Genomic DNA, 16,455 nt, shown 5'->3' on the forward strand with positions numbered 1-16,455 from the left:
GTCAGTGCTGCTGCAGACAGAGCCCAGCCCCAGCTGAGCACAGGCACCTTCCAGGTGCTGTGAGAGTGATGGGGGCACCCCTGAGTGTCCTTTTCTCCAGGCTGAGCACCCCCAGCTCCCTCAGGGGTTCCTCACGGGGTTTGTGTCCCCAGCCCCTCTCCAGCCTCGCTGTCCCCTCTGGATGTGCTCAGTGTCCCAAGGTCCTTCCCAAGCTGAGGGCCCAGAGCTGGGCACAGCACTCAGGGTGTGCCCTCAGCAGTGCCCAATGCAGGGGCAGAATGAGCTCCCTGCTCCTGCTGGCCACACCACTCCTGATCCAGGCCAGGAGCCATTGGCCTTCCTGGCCCCCAAGGCACACTGCTGGCTCATGGTCAGTCTCTGTCCATCAGTGTCCCCAGGTCCCTTTCTGCCTGGGCACTGTCCAGCCACGCCGTCCCCAGCCCAGAGCATTGCAGGGGTTATTGTGGCCAAAATGCAGGACTGGGCACTTGGGCTGATTAAACTTCATGCTGGCTTCTCTGACTCTCCAACCCAAGGGAATCCCACATTTGGACACAATGAGGTGTGATAAGCACTGACAAGGGAGAGGCATCAGCCCCTGACCCCACGGCTGGACAAGGCTGAGCTGGGATAGTGCAGCTGATTTTCACACCATCCCAACAGAGACGGATTTGCAACACTTTATTAGGTAGTGTTCAGAGCTGTGAGATTCATCCTCAAAGTTAAATTTATGAATTAAATTCTTTGCAATTCAATGCTTGAGTTTAGACCATTTCTTTGTACTTCTCAAAATGCATGAAAGGCAGTATTCTAAAGAGATTCTAGCAGTCTTTGATAGGTCACCAGAGAAAATGGGATATTTTTCAGGAACATGACTTTGGCCCTTTCAAGTCAGTCAGAATACCTGCTCAAATTTGACCAACAACAATTAAATAACTCCCAGAAATTCATGGGTTGAAATGTCACGATTTTGCCTCTTCTGACCATGTCTCCCATCCCAGTGCAGATGGGGCTGTGTATGCAGGTCCTGCAGGAGCAGCTGATTGTTCTGCCCCTGGCTCACAATTCCAAGGTTTTTTTGAAGCAGGCATGAATGCTGGAGCACAAAAAATGAATGAAAAGCAAGGAACCAAAGTTTTTTTTTAATTTTGTGATTCAGTCATTCCAGTGTTGTTTTGCCTATGCATATTCTCAGCTGACTGAGGGAGGGTCCAGCTCTGTATGGGAAACATGTATGGAATAAAACAGACAAGATGTTTAAATTCTAATTACACAGATAAACTTAGTTGTGGTGTTTTGCAAGCTTTATTATTTAGTTCACAGTCTTAGTAAAGTATGTAATTTACTTTTGTCATTATTGATATATAAAATCATTTAGTGGTAGGTAATATGAAAAGAATAAAAACAACTACAAGTTTCTCCAGTAATCAGGACTGTGTACAACTCCATTTTGTTGATCAGATTTTTTGCTTTCAGCTTGCAAGTAACTGAGATCTAGAGCAACCTCAGAACTGAGCAAATTCTTCTTTGTGCCTAGTATTTTTCAGTAATTTTAAAGTAAATGCTGGGAAAACCTATTGACTCAGATTTCTGTGTAAAGTATTAGCATTTGCAGTTTGTCTATGACTTCAGGGGTATAAGTTTTCTTTGTAAGAATATCATTTGCAATTACAGAGGCCATAGGGTGGGTTTTGCTGGATTGTTTTATCTGTTAGTAATACATCTCATAATTCCCTAACTAACAATGATTTTTCTTAAGCACTCCTTAAAAGCATTTCTGTAAAGAACCTGATACTCATCAACAGGATTAAAATGACTGATGAATTATGCAGCAAGGCTGTCTGCTCCTTGACTAAGTATTTTATGGCAATTGAATCACTTTGGCAAGATTTAGGTAAATAAGATTGTTAAAGTTTGTTTGTTTCAGACGTATTTCTTTCCATATTATTTCAGTCTTGAAAATCACATTGACTTTTCAGCACTAGGTGCTGAAATATTTAAATAAGAATGAGGAGTACATGAAAGCACACCTTAAGTCAAGAGAAATTTTTTGAGGATCAGTGGTGTGTATCAGGTGTGATTATCCACTCCCAGAACTGCCCTTTTAGTGTTGTTTTATTGTAGAAAATGATAAAACTAGGTACAGTGATAAACTTACAATGGAGTTTAACTTGAAATGCATCACTAAATCCTTGAGAAAAATGTTCCTGCTGCCTTCTCTGCAGCACTGCAGTGTTCTGTGTTCAGAGCCCAGGGCTGCACTCACCGAGTGCTCAGGCTTCCACCAGGTCCATGAGTTTGGCTCGAGGTAAATGGAGGATGAAACAATGCTGCAGATATTTTACTGGTTGCTATTTGTAGTCTAGCTGCTGGTTTAGTTATGTTGGTATTTGTTTTTCTGCTGTTTTGTTTATCTGTGGGATCCTGAAGTTGCCCTGTCTGGAGATTACTGGTGAGTCCTTGCTTTTAATTTTGCCCCTATTATTCCAGTGAAGACAGTTCCAAGATTTAATATTTTAGCTTTTTGTTGATAGGTAAGATTGTAACACCCCAGAAACGTTTCTAATCAGAATTAGGGAACGTAGTTTTGGTGCCAATAGTACTGGCTCCACGGAAAAGTTCAAGATCCAGTGGTAAAATTGCATGTACAATGCACTGAGTGTAGCTGATCCAGTGAGATCTGTGCTGCACCTTAGCAAGGGTTGGGATTGTCTCTGGAGCAGGAATGGATTTATGTGCACAGGGAGGGAAGGTCTGTGGTTTTGGGGCTGCCTTTCAGTAAGGGGGAGGCACCAAATGGGGTGTGGTGGAACCCTTTGTGCGTAGGTGGGGTGGCTCGTGCTGAGGCCTGAGGGTGGCACCTGCTGGCTGTTGGGTGGCCTGGCTGGAATGCCCAGCTGATGCCACCCAGTGCCCTGCAGCAGAGCAATCTCCAGCACCACTTGCACCTGTGGTGGGAGGAGCCCTGCTGGGGCACCGGGTGGGCCAGAGCTGATGAAAGGTTTGGGAGAGGTAAAACTTGCGCTGTGCTGAGTTCAGCTGCACGGAGCAACAGGTATGAGAGCATTTCATATGAATAATTTTGCAATTTTTACCTGGTTTTAAATGTTGATTTTATCTCTGTAATAATGCACAGGACTTGTACAGAATTGTGGTTTTATTTATATGGGTGTTTTATGGATATAGGTATATTTTCCTGAACTTTAAGGGAAGTAAGTTACTTTTAAAGTCTTGGCTTTCTATTGTTTTAAACAACCACTACAAAAACATGGTACTTGAAGCTTCTCGGTTCTCTGTCTCTAAATTTAAATATACGATTTTCAAATGAATAATTTTATCTGTTTGATGTACTTTTTATGCATTTTTGAGCAGAAATTAAGCATAACTTTTTTGAGCAGAAATTAAGCATAACTTTTGGAGAGATGCTATTTGTAGAAACATATTCAGGCTCTGGCTGAAGAGGAGGGCAATGCTTCCCCTTGCTAGCTTTAACTGACCTGTTTGGCCTAATATGAGGAATATTTCTCCTCCTTTTGTGCTTTTGGGATGTCTATGGAGGAGCCTTTCCCAGAGGAGAAGTTGGGTTTGGTGGGTGAAGCTACAAAATGTGAGGTTGGAGAGTTAAGTCAGGCCTAAGTGGGTTCTCTGTGCTCAGGATCAATTAGAAACCACTGTGGGAAAGACTGGGAGCCCCAGGAAAATAATCTGTAGGGTTCTATATAGTGTGTGAGAGTTCATCCAGCCCCATGTGCTCAGGCACTTTATTGATATGTGTTCTCTGACCTCACTCATATTCTCTGACTCCAAGAGCTGAATTTCATGTACCATTCAGGTTTGCAGAAAACACCATATTCACATAAAAGCAGTGCTTTAAAATCCAATTTTAGGTCTTTTTTTCTTTTATTTTTTTTAGGTGTTGGATTTATTCCATGCCGTTTTAATGAATAAATAATACTATTTATAATAAAATAAATCATATTGTATGAGTATCATATTGAGAGATGACAAAGCAAGGTATAATTTCCTCACAAAATATAACTGCTATGAGAGGATGAAGTCTCAATTTTTATATGGTCAGAATTAAGCCAAAACCAAATGACTTTGCTTTGTGTCTTGAAGATTTATATTTTAATCTGAGAGTCTTTGGAGGCATTCCATAAATAGAAGTCAGAAACTGCAGAACCATGGAGATGCACTAATAATGAGTTAAATTTGAGGAGTAATTAATTTTCAAATTTCTATGACAATTTCTTTAATTTGAATACTTGTAGTAATTTTTGTTTAATTATGCTGTTAACATTTTGATGTTGCTGAATTTTCTTGAAATGATTTTAAATTTCATGAACAAATTCTAAATCTTAAAGGAATAGATGAAACCATAGTCTTAGCTGGAGAATGAGTTTTGGTAATGTAAGGAGAGCAAAGAGGAAGAGTTATTCATGTGCATATCAAACTAAAGCACGTCAGGTAATCTGTGTGTAATCATCCAGCAGGATCAGATCTTAATGCTGAGTCTTGGATGGTCTGAATCCTGGAGGATGAGACACTTGAACTTTGCTGAAATAATGCCAAAAAGCAGCAGAAGGGAACAAGAGAGTGAATTCAGAGTTTCCAATGTGAATTTTGTTGTGCTAAGAAAGTTTAGGAAGGAAGGAATTGCAGGTAGGAGAGAAGAAGGATGGCCACCACAGCAAGGGAGAGCTGATTAGTGTTGATGAAAGTGGCTTTGAGAAAATATTGTGGATGAATTTTTGCACTCTAGTTAGTAGCTGAGGGGAAGAAAAAGACTCAGTGGTGTGGAGTGTGACACCTTATCAATTGAAGTAGAAAAGATGAAGGAAAAAAAGACCAATTAGAGTGTGAAGAGAGGAGGAGGGAGCTGATGCTGAACTCATGAACAGAAAGAGGTTACACTAATGAAACAACTGGAAATGTAATATGGAAAGGACAGGATCCCTGGACAATTGAGGGGAAAATGCAATTAGGAAAAAAAGCAAACTGCTTCATTGAAAATTGGATAAACCAGAAGAAAGGAAAGGAGCCAATATTGACTCTGTGTATAAAATTGGACTTTCACACATGGTACTTCTGTCCCAATCTCAAACTAAACAACACTTTATATGCAGCTTTGTACCAATTTCATATACAAAACTCCTTCCATGCCTAAGCTTGTCATTCTGCAAGGTTAGAGAGCCAGAGTTTTAAGTTAAAAAAAATAAAAACTAACCAGAAAACAAAACCCAACCTTTTCCTCCTAGATTCTGGCACAGGAATGAGACTGGCTCATGGCATCAGGGATCTGTCTTCTGGAATGGGATTTTAGAAAGCCTTGATAGTGCTTCAGTATAAACTGAAGCTTAAAGCTACAAACCCCTCAATTTTAGTTCTCCTGAGTCATATCTTTATCTCTTGGGTTGAAGCTGGGTATTAACTATAACCTGTAAGGCTTGGTCATAAGAGAAAGTTTTAACTGAAAATTCAGATTTAAAGCTGAAATAAAAACTAGAGATGGAATCATTGTGCTAAATTTGGAAGTGACTTAGCCCATGTTATGGGGCAGGGCCAAAATGATGAGGAATATTTTCAGCAAAGGAGGAGGAAGTAGAGACAGGGAGGATTTCTTGGTGCCGTACATGAGCATGTTACTGTCTGTTCTGGTATCCATTAAATGAGTCCGGCACTGAGGACTAAGTGTGTGGACTTGGATTCAGAATATATGAGGGGATGTCCAGATGTGGACAGAATAATAAAAGATGTGGTTTCACTGTGAAGGAAGCTGTGCTGATGTCCATTTAATTTAATTCCTACAGAAAAAAGAGGCAACCTTTACATAATAGCATAATTAATCTATCACTTATTCTCCTTCTGAGATTTGACATTCTTTTAATTTTTAAAAGATTAATAATATTTTATAAAAAAACCTTCTTGATCAAGATGTGTTTATGCTGCCCTACTGTGTATTCTTACAATTAAATTTGATGCTACTTTAGTTATTTTATTTTTTATTTGTATTACATGGAAACAAGCTCTAAAGTTCTGTTCTCCTGGAGCTTACTTTGTCCTAAAAGTTAAATTCTTTCCTGGTAAATTATAACAGCAGCAAAGTGTGAGATGTGGTGGTACAAATTATGGAGGGAAAAAAACCCAACCAAACAAATAGGGCAAACTTCTGTGGATTAATGAATTTGTGTCAAAATTTTAGTTTAAAATAAGTGTTGTATACATGAACAACATAGGGAGTGTAGTACTGTAACTAACTTGTGTCTATAAAATAAGAAAACAAAGTTTTGTATAAAAGCAAATTTAAGTGAAACATGCACTATCAAATACTCTCTCTTCCTCCTGATACTTGACCAACTGCCACAAGTGGCAGCAGGGAAAAGTAGGCTTTGTCACTTCAGGTTCAGCTGTACACCTCTGAGTAGTTTGTAGCCCTCCCATTCTATGGGCTGAACATAAACAAAGTGTACACAATTTTCTGTGGTTAATATTCCTTAATTTTTAGATTAAGTTTTAAAAATTGTGAATTTTTAAGTTTCATCGAGTTCATTTTCTAAGAATTATACTGCCATGTCTTCTCATCTGGAATTGTGGAAAAACCATTATAGGGCAAGGCACACTAGTTGTCTTTCTAAGATTGTGATACAAAGAATAACCTAAATGCTAATTATTGAGCTGCACACCTGTGTTCAGGGGGTCCTTTTGTGATGCAGGCTTGTTCCAATGCGTCATATCTAAAGAATTGCTTTAAGTAGCTGTTTGTAGAAATTGGTTTGGTGTCGTGACAGCAATGCATGGCTGGTGTGAGCACCCTGTGCTTCCTAAATGAAATGTCGTGGTGTCTGCACTACCTTTGTGCTGAGGGAGGTGACAGTGGGATTGACAGAGGATTTTTGCTGCACCAATTTCTGTTTCGCCTTCTTGGGTCTGCCTATGTCACTGCTTCCCGAGTTTGGAGTTAACACTTGAGATAAAGCTATTTGGGTATTTTTTTTGTTTATTTTCCTGACTATGGAATGGCACATCATCTTAAACTTTGCTAGAGCAGAGCCGCTGCACTCATTGTTCTTGTTCTGCCCAGCGCAGCCCTTCCTTATCCTGCCCGTGGTTCCTGTGCCACCAGCGCATCCCCAGCTCCTTTTCTCTTGATGCACCAGCCGCGCTGGCTTTGCACTGTCTGCCCACCGAGTCTCGGCGCTGATGGAGCACAAAAATCGGCCGGGAAGGCGGAGAAGCGAGCAGGGACCGTGGGGATGGATGCGGGAGAGCTCGGGATGGCGCTGTCCGCAGGGAATGCCGCCTGTGTCCGGGCCCGCTCCGTGTCCCCTGGAATGTTCCGTGTCCCCTGGAAGGAATGAGCCGTGTCTCCGCTAGATGGAGCGCCCGGAACGGCGGAGCGGGAGCGCTCCCGGCCCCGCTCCGCACGCACCCGAACCGCCCGCGGGGCTGAAACCGGCCTGGTGTGCATCCCCCAGGTTCCCCACAGAATACCCACACCAGCCTTGTTTGCATCCCCCAGGTTCCCCCCAGAATACCCACACCAGCCTTGTTTGTATCCCCCAGGTTCCCCCCAGAATACCCACACCAGGTTTGTTTGCATCCCCCAGGTTCCCCCCAGAATACCCACACCAGCCTTGTTTGCGTCCCCCAGGTTCCCTATGGGATACCCACACCAGGGGTGTTTGCGTCCCCCAGGTTCCCTATGGGATACCCACACCAGGGGTGTTTGCGTCCCCCAGGTTCCCTATGGGATACCCACACCAGGGGTGTTTGCGTCCCCCAGGTTCCCTATGGGATACCCACACCAGCCTTGTTTGCGTCCCCCAGGTTCCCCCCAGAATACCCACACCAGGGGTGTTTGCATCCCCCAGGTTCCCTATGGGATACCCACACCAGGGGTGTTTGCACCCCCAGGTTCCCCCCAGAATACCCACACCAGGGGTGTTTGCATCCCCCAGGTTCCCCCCAGAATACCCACACCAGCCTTGTTTGCATCCCCCAGGTTCCCCACAGAATACCCACACAGGTCTTGTTTGCATCCCCCAGGTTCCCTACAGGATACCCCAAAACGAGGATAACACCTCCAAAGCAGTGAGATCACCCCGCCAAGGAACGCACTCCCTTAACTCTCTAAATGCTGAATATTTCATTTTCTTGCCTTTCCCCCCTTGGTGGAAATAAGGGCTCCTGGCTGCTTCTGTTGTGAAAAATTCGGAGTTAATGCTGAGTGTTTGTGTGTTGAGTGGTGCTGAGGAGGTTAACTCTGTGCTACAGAGGGTTTGGGGAGATTGGGTATGAAGTACTGGAGAAGTCAATGGATGTAACACGGTGCTTAATAGAAACAGAAAATTAGTGATTCTTGCTTGCCTGAGGTAAGCATGAGCCTCTGTAATGTCCTGATCTTTGTGCAAAAAAACTACTTCTAAAGGAGACATAAACCTGATATTAGAAATAGGGGCAGTCATAATAGGAAAATACCACTGGAAGGATGAGATGGTGCCTTTTAGTTTACCAGAACAGAGGAAAGCCCTATTTAATATTTTTGATAGTACAGAATATTAAAAAATTCTGTTATGTTTCCTCACTTTTTTTTAAAAAAAGATACAGTATATCTACTGTAAAATAGAATACTATGTGAAATACAGGCAGAGATATTGATAACTCATAGTAATTTATCAAAATATGTTCCTGATCTATTCAATTTTATAATATACTGCTTTTCCTGGTTTCAAGTCCAGGGAGCTATTTTTTCATGTGGCGCTAGAAAAGGAGAATTTAGAGAAAGGACTGCTCTACTATTAGATTTTATACCACTTGTCTGAATTATTTTTGTACCATAGCAACCACTTTATAAAGTTGAGAAGAAATTACCTTCTTCACATGGAGTATTTAATATGCAGTTGTGATTTATTTTTTCTGATGCTTGATCCTCTATGTGTGAACTTCTTAATGTAGGCTACTACTGAGATGAGTTTGAGGTGTGAGATGGTGTGTGGTGGTGCAGGTGATGTCTTGCAGAGCTTTCCTTTACTTGATGGAAATGGCTGGAATGTTAGACACTCTGCTGTGGTAATTCCAAAGGTTGACTTCTAGGTCAAAAGTTTGGAAATGCAAAATTTGAACTTCAGTTTGAGGTTGCCTACCAGGCCACAACAACGGAGTGGTTGATTTTAAATAGGAAGTGTTACATTAAACAAACAGATGCATTGCAAATGCCAGTGGGTTTGGATTTCTAAGTCAGCTGTGTGAGAAGTGTTGTTGGTCCTTTTTGCAGAATTTCTCTGTTTCATGTTTTTATCTGCATGTTCAAGTTTGGTCCAGGCTTTGCTGGTGGCATTTTTCAAATGGTGTTCTCACTGACTGTGGGGAAAAGGCGTCTGCCTGCAAGTTCTCTGCCTGTGCCATAAACCATGGCATGGGCAGTCCGAAGAGGCTGCAGGAGGGAGTGTTGCCTCTCCTGGTGGTGCAGTAGTCGTTGCATTTCAGATGCATCCATCATTAGTGTGGAAGAAGGTTTTATCTCATAGAATATTTCTAGGAACTCTCAAAGAGGCTGAAGGAGAGAGTGTTGCCTCTCCTGGTGGTGCAGTAGTCATTGCATTTATGTCCATTATTAGTGTGGAAAAAGGTTTTATCTCCTGGAATGTTTCTAGGAACTCCCACAGAGGCTGATGTGGGCAATGTAGATGGTTGGCCTCTTTTTTTTTTTTTTTTAATTGTAAAATGTTGGTATTTGTTGTTAATCGATAGGTACTTGATAATATCAGCAGCTGAGTGTGGGGTGAGTTCAGTTCCTGCCCCAAGAGGGCTGAATGAAGGTGGGAAATGTCATGTGCTGGAGGAGAAGTGGCCTTGGCAATTGCCCACTCTGAATGTGGCAGAATGAAGGCAACATGGAGCTGTTCACAATTTGTAGATGAGATGCTCTGGAGTCTGTGCTGCTCTGTGGAATGCATGATGCTGTTGCAGGGACACTGTCCCTGTGTAGGAAGGTCAGGCTGTGCACAGGCCTTGCTGTCCCCTTGGCACAGCTGTGGTGGCACTTAGGGTATATATAGCCATAACTGGGGCTGTGGGGTGATTAATGGGCTGGGTTAGGGACAAAAGTGTGTGTAAACAAGGAAATGGCTTTAAAGAAGAGACATTGATTTTATACTTATAAAAATAAAACACACTTTGTTACCTTTTTTTCTTTTTAGACATAATGACAAGTTATCCTTGGAAGGGATGAAAATTGATAATGACTTTCCCCTGCATCTCTTGAAGGAGCATATATCAGGCTAAAGAATTGTGTTTCTTTTTTAGGTCTCTTACACTACTGAATTATGTATGTTTATTGTTTCTCTGTGTACAGATGATTTGGATAGTTAAGATATTGCTGTTCTTGTTTTAACAACATAATTATGTAAATGTCAGGAATTCATGGTATTTGTGAGTCATGTTTTTCTGACTTTGAATTGGGTGAAAATTAAGGATAAAAGGCCAATGAGAAATTCACTTCTACAATGACTGTTAGCTACATTGACAATGCTAAATTCTCTTGAAGCAATTGTTCAACACACTGCTTTTAAGAATTTAATCTGTTTTATGGATGTCCTTTTAGCTGTAAAATAGTGCAGTAGACAGAAGAAGCTTTGCTTGACCATCACTATGTTCCAGAACCTCACTTTGGGAAATTGGATAGGCTTATATAGTTCCAAACTGTTTGGCTAGGAAGCATGCTGCCTTTGATTCTGACATAATGTAGAAGGAGTTGGTTACCTTACATAACGTATTTGTTTTTCATTAAACATGCTGATAAGGTCTCATTAAAGTGCCATGTATTATTTATGGTATTTCATATGAAACTGAACTGAGGAAAAACTTCTCTCAGCTCAGGGCATTTGCAGAATAACAGCCTTTCTGGGCTAGAAAAAAATAAAAAAGAATGAAGAAAAGCATGACATACTCCTGTCAGAACAGGAGACTGCTTAAGGCACAGAGAAAGAATGAAAAAAGGAGAAAGGGCACAGAGAGGGTTCATTTCTCCTCCTCCTCACTCGCTCTTGCTCTGTGGCATGAGAGGTTTTTTTGGTTGGTGGTTTGGGGTTTTTGTTTGGATTTTTGGAGGGTTTTTTTGTGATAAAATAATCTGGGCTGTTTTAGTAGATGAGTCCATGATAAACTGCAAAAAGCATGGATGTTTCCTAAGCCAAACCCAATTCCTTTATTGTAAGTTTGTGCATGATTGTTTTGGTGTTGATTACCGAGTTATGAGTACCTTGGTTTTGTTGCATTGACTGCTTTTGAGAAAGAAAATGACGTAATAACTGATCCTGCTGGAAAATACTCAGTTTTGCGTGAAGAAGACTTAGTGGATCTAAATCAGTCTCTGAGGCTTGTGTGGGTGCAGGTATGTGTGCACATGTAGAATGAGAAAGAAATTATTTTTTTTAAATGTAGCACCTGAGTTGCAGTGACGTGTTTTGATTCTGTTTCCAGTTAAGCGGGGACTATTATTTGTTTTTAAGGGTAGATGTTATATCAAACCAGTTATGCTGTTGATGGAATAGGCTTTTCTTGTATGTGGGTTATTTGCTTATTGTTGTTAGCACTAAACTCTTGGTCTCAGATGTGTTTTTGTGGGAATTATGTATCCTATAAAATAGGCGATTTTCAAATCTTCTTCAGAGTCCTTTTAAAAGAAGGAACCCCTTCAAAACCTTAGGTGGTTCTGTGAGGTTTGACCTTCTTTCCTGAAGAATTAATATTTAATTCATTTGTCAAATTCTAATTAAAAATAGTAATATCTTCTGTTATACTTGAGTTGTATCTTAGGAAAAAAAGATCTGTAATATAGGACCTCAAGGACAAGCTGTAGTATAAATTATTTGATTTGCAGGTCACATCCTACTTTATTACATAAAGACTAACTAGATCTACTAATGAATAATTATTACTCCATAAAATAAAGGGGGGGGTGAATAAAAAGCTGGCAAGAGTGGAATACTAATTTTGAGGTATCGTTCTCAAAGTAGAAAGTAAACATTAAATTCTGAAAATTGCAAATGTAATTTTTCCATGTAACCTGATAGGGCACTCCTTGATAATAGATTGACTAGCTGTCAAATAAATTTGTAATTTTAGTTGAGATGGGCTTTAGACCAATTTTAAGATACAGTCTTTCTCCAAGTGTGCTCCCCTCCCCCTGTAAGGTAGACACAGTATGCCATAGAATTCTGTTTCATTCCCAGTGTTTCTGCTGCAGTGGTTACACAGCTCCTGCACGGTTTCACTGTAATGCTTTCATAGGCTTCTTTGGGAAGCTGGATAGCGAATGAAATGTAGATATAAAATTAATTTGTGCTTCAAAAAAGCTCATTTGCTGGTAGGGCTGTGTATTTGCCGGAATCCTCTTGACTAGCCAAGATTCTTTCCCTTTCCCACTTTGCGCTTCACACTTGTGTTCTTAGAAGGGGAAAGCCCTTTTCCAGTCAGGTGTGAGTCCTGGGAGGGGGGAAGGGTGTGAGTGTGTCTGTGTGCGTGCAGAATCATAACAGGCATTCAGTCCCAGCTGGGCAATGACACTAATTGCCCAGATCTCATGGATGCCTGCGATGCAGCGCGCTCACTTTCTCTCCTTTCCTATCCTCTCCAGGGATTTTTAAAATGCAGTATTTGAATTTTGGTGAGTGGTAAAGACCCTGCCCTAGGACCCATTTGACAAATGAGAAGCTGTGCAGCATCAGCACCAGCCGACTGAGCCTCACTGAGTCTCTCTCTCTCTCTCTCCCTCTCTCTCTCCTAGTCAGCAGCTACTGTTGTGAGACAAGCTTCAGCTCTCTGTCATTGAGGAAGTTCCATTTGCTCATCAATAGGCTGCAGGCTGTGTCTTCTTTTTTTCCTCTCGGTTAAAAATTCCTAGTTTAAACCTACCAAGTTGCCTTAGCTGACAAACGAATGTAGGGGCTTAGCGCTGGGGAGAGGAAAGGCAGCCGAGAAACCCCGTTTCTTATTTAAATAATCAAAAGGGAGAGGAGAAAAAAAAAAAAAAAATAACAACCAGCCCATAGTGACAAGATAGGGCAAACGTGCTTGCATGCAAGCCCCCTCACTTGTTCTACGTAGACTTCAGAGCAACACCATGCAGCATCCCCTTACGGGTGCAACCTGCGTGGCACTGCCGAATGTGGGCATGTGTCCCCAGCTCTCCTGTGCCTTGACTTTTATGTACTTACAGCAGGTAAGTTTGCTTAACTTTTCCTTTTCCTCGCAGTGCTTGCTTTGTCAGCGCCGTTCGGGGGATTTGCAGGCGGGGAGGTATTTTTTGTGTGAATAGATTGTATAAATGTCTCCCACCGTGTGCAGCGAGTGTTGTGCCTGCACTTAAGAATGTGAGAGTGAGTAGAAAATATGTTTTAACAGAGCATCGAGCCTTCGCATATCTTTTGGTATTTTGCTGTTGATTTTTTTTTTTTTTTTTTTTTTTTTTTGCTGTGTCTCTGTTGGTGATGTTTATAGATATTTAACACAGTCCTGTGCCTGCATTTCTCGTGGATGCTGTAGCAGAGTTTCAGCCATAAAGGACTGCTCTTTATTCACTTGCAGGCATAAATTATACTTCTAATGTAAATGTGCCCAATGGCAATTTTGTTTAAGCCTTCTTTGAAGACAGGAATTTTAAGTCTGTGTTAAAGCATGCTGCTGATTAAAGCCAAGCTGATTTTTAGTTCACAGGGAAAAGGATGATTTATAAAGATATATCTGTGCAGAACACTTCTATCGCTGAAGTATATTGGACAGGGCTTAAAAAAAATGTTTGGGTATCAGCAAAACATTACCAATTTCTACTCAATTTTCAATTATTTAAAAAAAAATCATTTCATTTTTGCTTAGAGGCTTTTTTTAAAGTATTTCCTCCCACTCTCTCTTCCTAAATTATTTAATAATTGATACCCCTCTCTGCTATAGTGTGAAATAACTATAATAGCACTTTTTTTTAAAATAGTAATTTGGAATCATGTTTGTATCCTACTCTGTTTTATAACTGAATCCACCATTAGAGAGTCATCTAGTAAGTGTGTAGAGCCAAGACAGAAATATGTTATCATGCAAAAATGATTAATCCAGTCTATCCTATCAGTTCTCTTGTAACTTCAGGAGGAAAAAATATTCTTGTGCCTACTGTAACAAATAGGGGCATTTCTTCCAACTTCCACTACAACAGTTTCTGTGCATATTGACTTCCCTGAAAGTCTAACTTTATTTCTGCATTCACAAAAGCCTGAAATATGTTGTACGATAATTATTTTGTTCCTAAGAAATAGATAAAATAGATTTAAAGCTTATTTTTATTTGAGGATATTTGTTTTTCTGTTACTGCTGAAAGAAGAGAGCTCCAATATTTTCGGGATAAAACCCTACTGTAGGTTTCTTTTTTTCTGCTGTAGTGTAGTATAAACCATTTCTGACTTCCAGCTTAGGAGTGCATAATAACAGATTCTTGCATGCGCCCTAGATTATCCATGCATGTGGGAGGGATTCATATGTCTGCAATTAAAATTTGCATCAGATAAATATGATGTGTTTAAATTTCAGTAATTTGCATGCCATAACTAAAATGTACGTTCTTGGTGGTTCTGTATTCTGGATCCGTTTTGGGAATGGCATTTATAGACCAGCTTTAATGATCCAGTGTGACTTGTGCACTTGGTGGTTACATACAAAATGTACTCCTGTGTTTTGTTCTGGGTTTGTTGTTTTGAGTTTGTCAAAGAGCAAGTTGTGTGTTAAAAATAGGGCTTTTGAAAGGAAAAATGGGGATTCAGGTGAGAGGTCAACATGGCCACACAAGGAGCTGATAAAGGATAACACAAAGATGAGGCTGGGCGCTCCAATAACCTTCCTCAGTGAGATATTGCAGTATCATTATGCAAACACATCTATGGCATGGCATTGCTTTAAGGTTTAAGAAACTGTGCAACTCTAATGAATAAAACAGGGAATTCAGCTGCCTCTGTTCCATCTGAGAGCAAGATGAGAAGTGATTGCTAATGCACTTTGCAAAGCGCTATATCTAGTGGATAATTTTTAACTCTTTAAGTGGATTAACTGCTACACTGAAAGAATTTTTTTTAAGTGTTTGCTTTCTCATCTCCTTAATCCTATTGTCAGTTTAGAATCATCCTGTGTGTGCTAATCACAATTATATAAGAGGTTGAAAAGTCTGCTAAATTTGTGATGAAAATTGTGGCAGGTTCTAAAATTCTCTCATTGTTGCTTCTTTTGATCGCTGGCTGGCATTTTAGTTATTCTGAATTCCTAGAGAGTCAGGTAATCATGTTCTTAATTCACATATGGTCTCTTATTTTATGCATTTGATTAAGTATTTCTTTAGGAACAATTTTACTTTATCTCAAGATTATCCAGGCAGAGAGGACTGAGTTGACATCACCTGCAAAGCCAATATAACATGGTTCTGGTTTTAAACAGCAAAGGAATAAGTTGGTTTTTTTTGAAAAGCATTAATAAACTTTTACCATGACAATCTACTTGGGTTTTTTGCTATTTTTCCCCTATGAGATAGTTTAGAGCAAACAGACAAAAAGACTTGGTTTGTATGTTTACTGCAAATATCAGTATTTTAGTGAAACTGTAAATGTTTTTCTCTCTCTATCAAGTTGTCTATCGATCTTAAATACAGGTAACCTAAAAGCCTTATGTGGCAACTTAATAACTAGTGAATCCCCCCTGCCTGTGCAACCTGTGACCAGCAGTAAATAGATATTGTGAAGCTATCAAGTATTTTTTTTTTCCTCTCTAAAAATTGCACTTGAGATATGTCTGCTCACTTGCACCTCAATTAAAATGAACTCAGACATCTGTATTATAACTGAGTTATAAGTCAGTTGTTAAACTTTGCTGCCTATTTAGAACTTATGAAGATAATTCTTATTTTGTGTATTTACATTGGTATTCTGTCAGGTGTAAATTTTACAATTGGAGATGTGTCTTTGTTGGAAGACTGTGAAAGGCATTGCATTCTTCTCAAGATGAGGAAGCCACTCTTTGTCACTAAATATTTATTTATCCTCATAGCCACAAGGATGCTGGTTTTCTGTGGAGCTGAATGAATAATTTGGGAAAATCTGTGCTTTGGTAGTCATTTAAAATTGGCCATAATTTCTTTGTGCAAGTGACATCACTTGGCCAGTTAATGTAGGATAAATGGATAAACTGTTTTCCACAGTGTGCTACAGAAGTGCTGTACTACTTTTTCCAGGGTTAGAAACTTGAGTATTTGCTCTGATATCTTTCACTTTACACATGCGTGTAATGTTTTAAGAGCCAAGTGAGGAACTGATTATTTTTTTTAAACAATTTATGCATGGAGGATGCTTTACCTAACAATATTTTGAGTTTAACTCTTGAAAATAAAGTTGAAAATGAATAAAGGACAGAGGCCTAGGTCATGTT

The 16,455-nt window shown here is 40.3% G+C and overlaps 1 protein-coding gene across 15 annotated transcripts in view; it reads left to right on the top strand.

Annotated features, from left to right (window-relative positions):
* The window catches only part of RBFOX1 (RNA binding fox-1 homolog 1), a 1,162,152-nt gene that overhangs the window by 883,227 nt on the left and 262,470 nt on the right, over window positions 1-16,455 (top strand). For 4 of the 15 annotated variants that reach the window (XM_058816193.1, XM_058816191.1, XM_058816200.1 and 1 more), the window contains exon 1: window positions 13,052-13,222. The exons of 10 other annotated variants lie outside the window; for them this stretch is intronic. In XM_058816193.1, the coding sequence (XP_058672176.1) occupies window positions 13,079-13,222 (144 nt within the window). In that variant the 5' untranslated portion in view covers window positions 13,052-13,078. Of the gene's footprint in view, window positions 1-13,051; window positions 13,223-16,455 lie in introns of those variants that run through there. One more of the 15 variants, XM_058816196.1, reaches the window with a different exon arrangement.

This window comes from Ammospiza caudacuta, chromosome 17, assembly GCF_027887145.1.
Source record: "Ammospiza caudacuta isolate bAmmCau1 chromosome 17, bAmmCau1.pri, whole genome shotgun sequence".
Lineage (NCBI taxonomy): Eukaryota > Metazoa > Chordata > Aves > Passeriformes > Passerellidae > Ammospiza > Ammospiza caudacuta.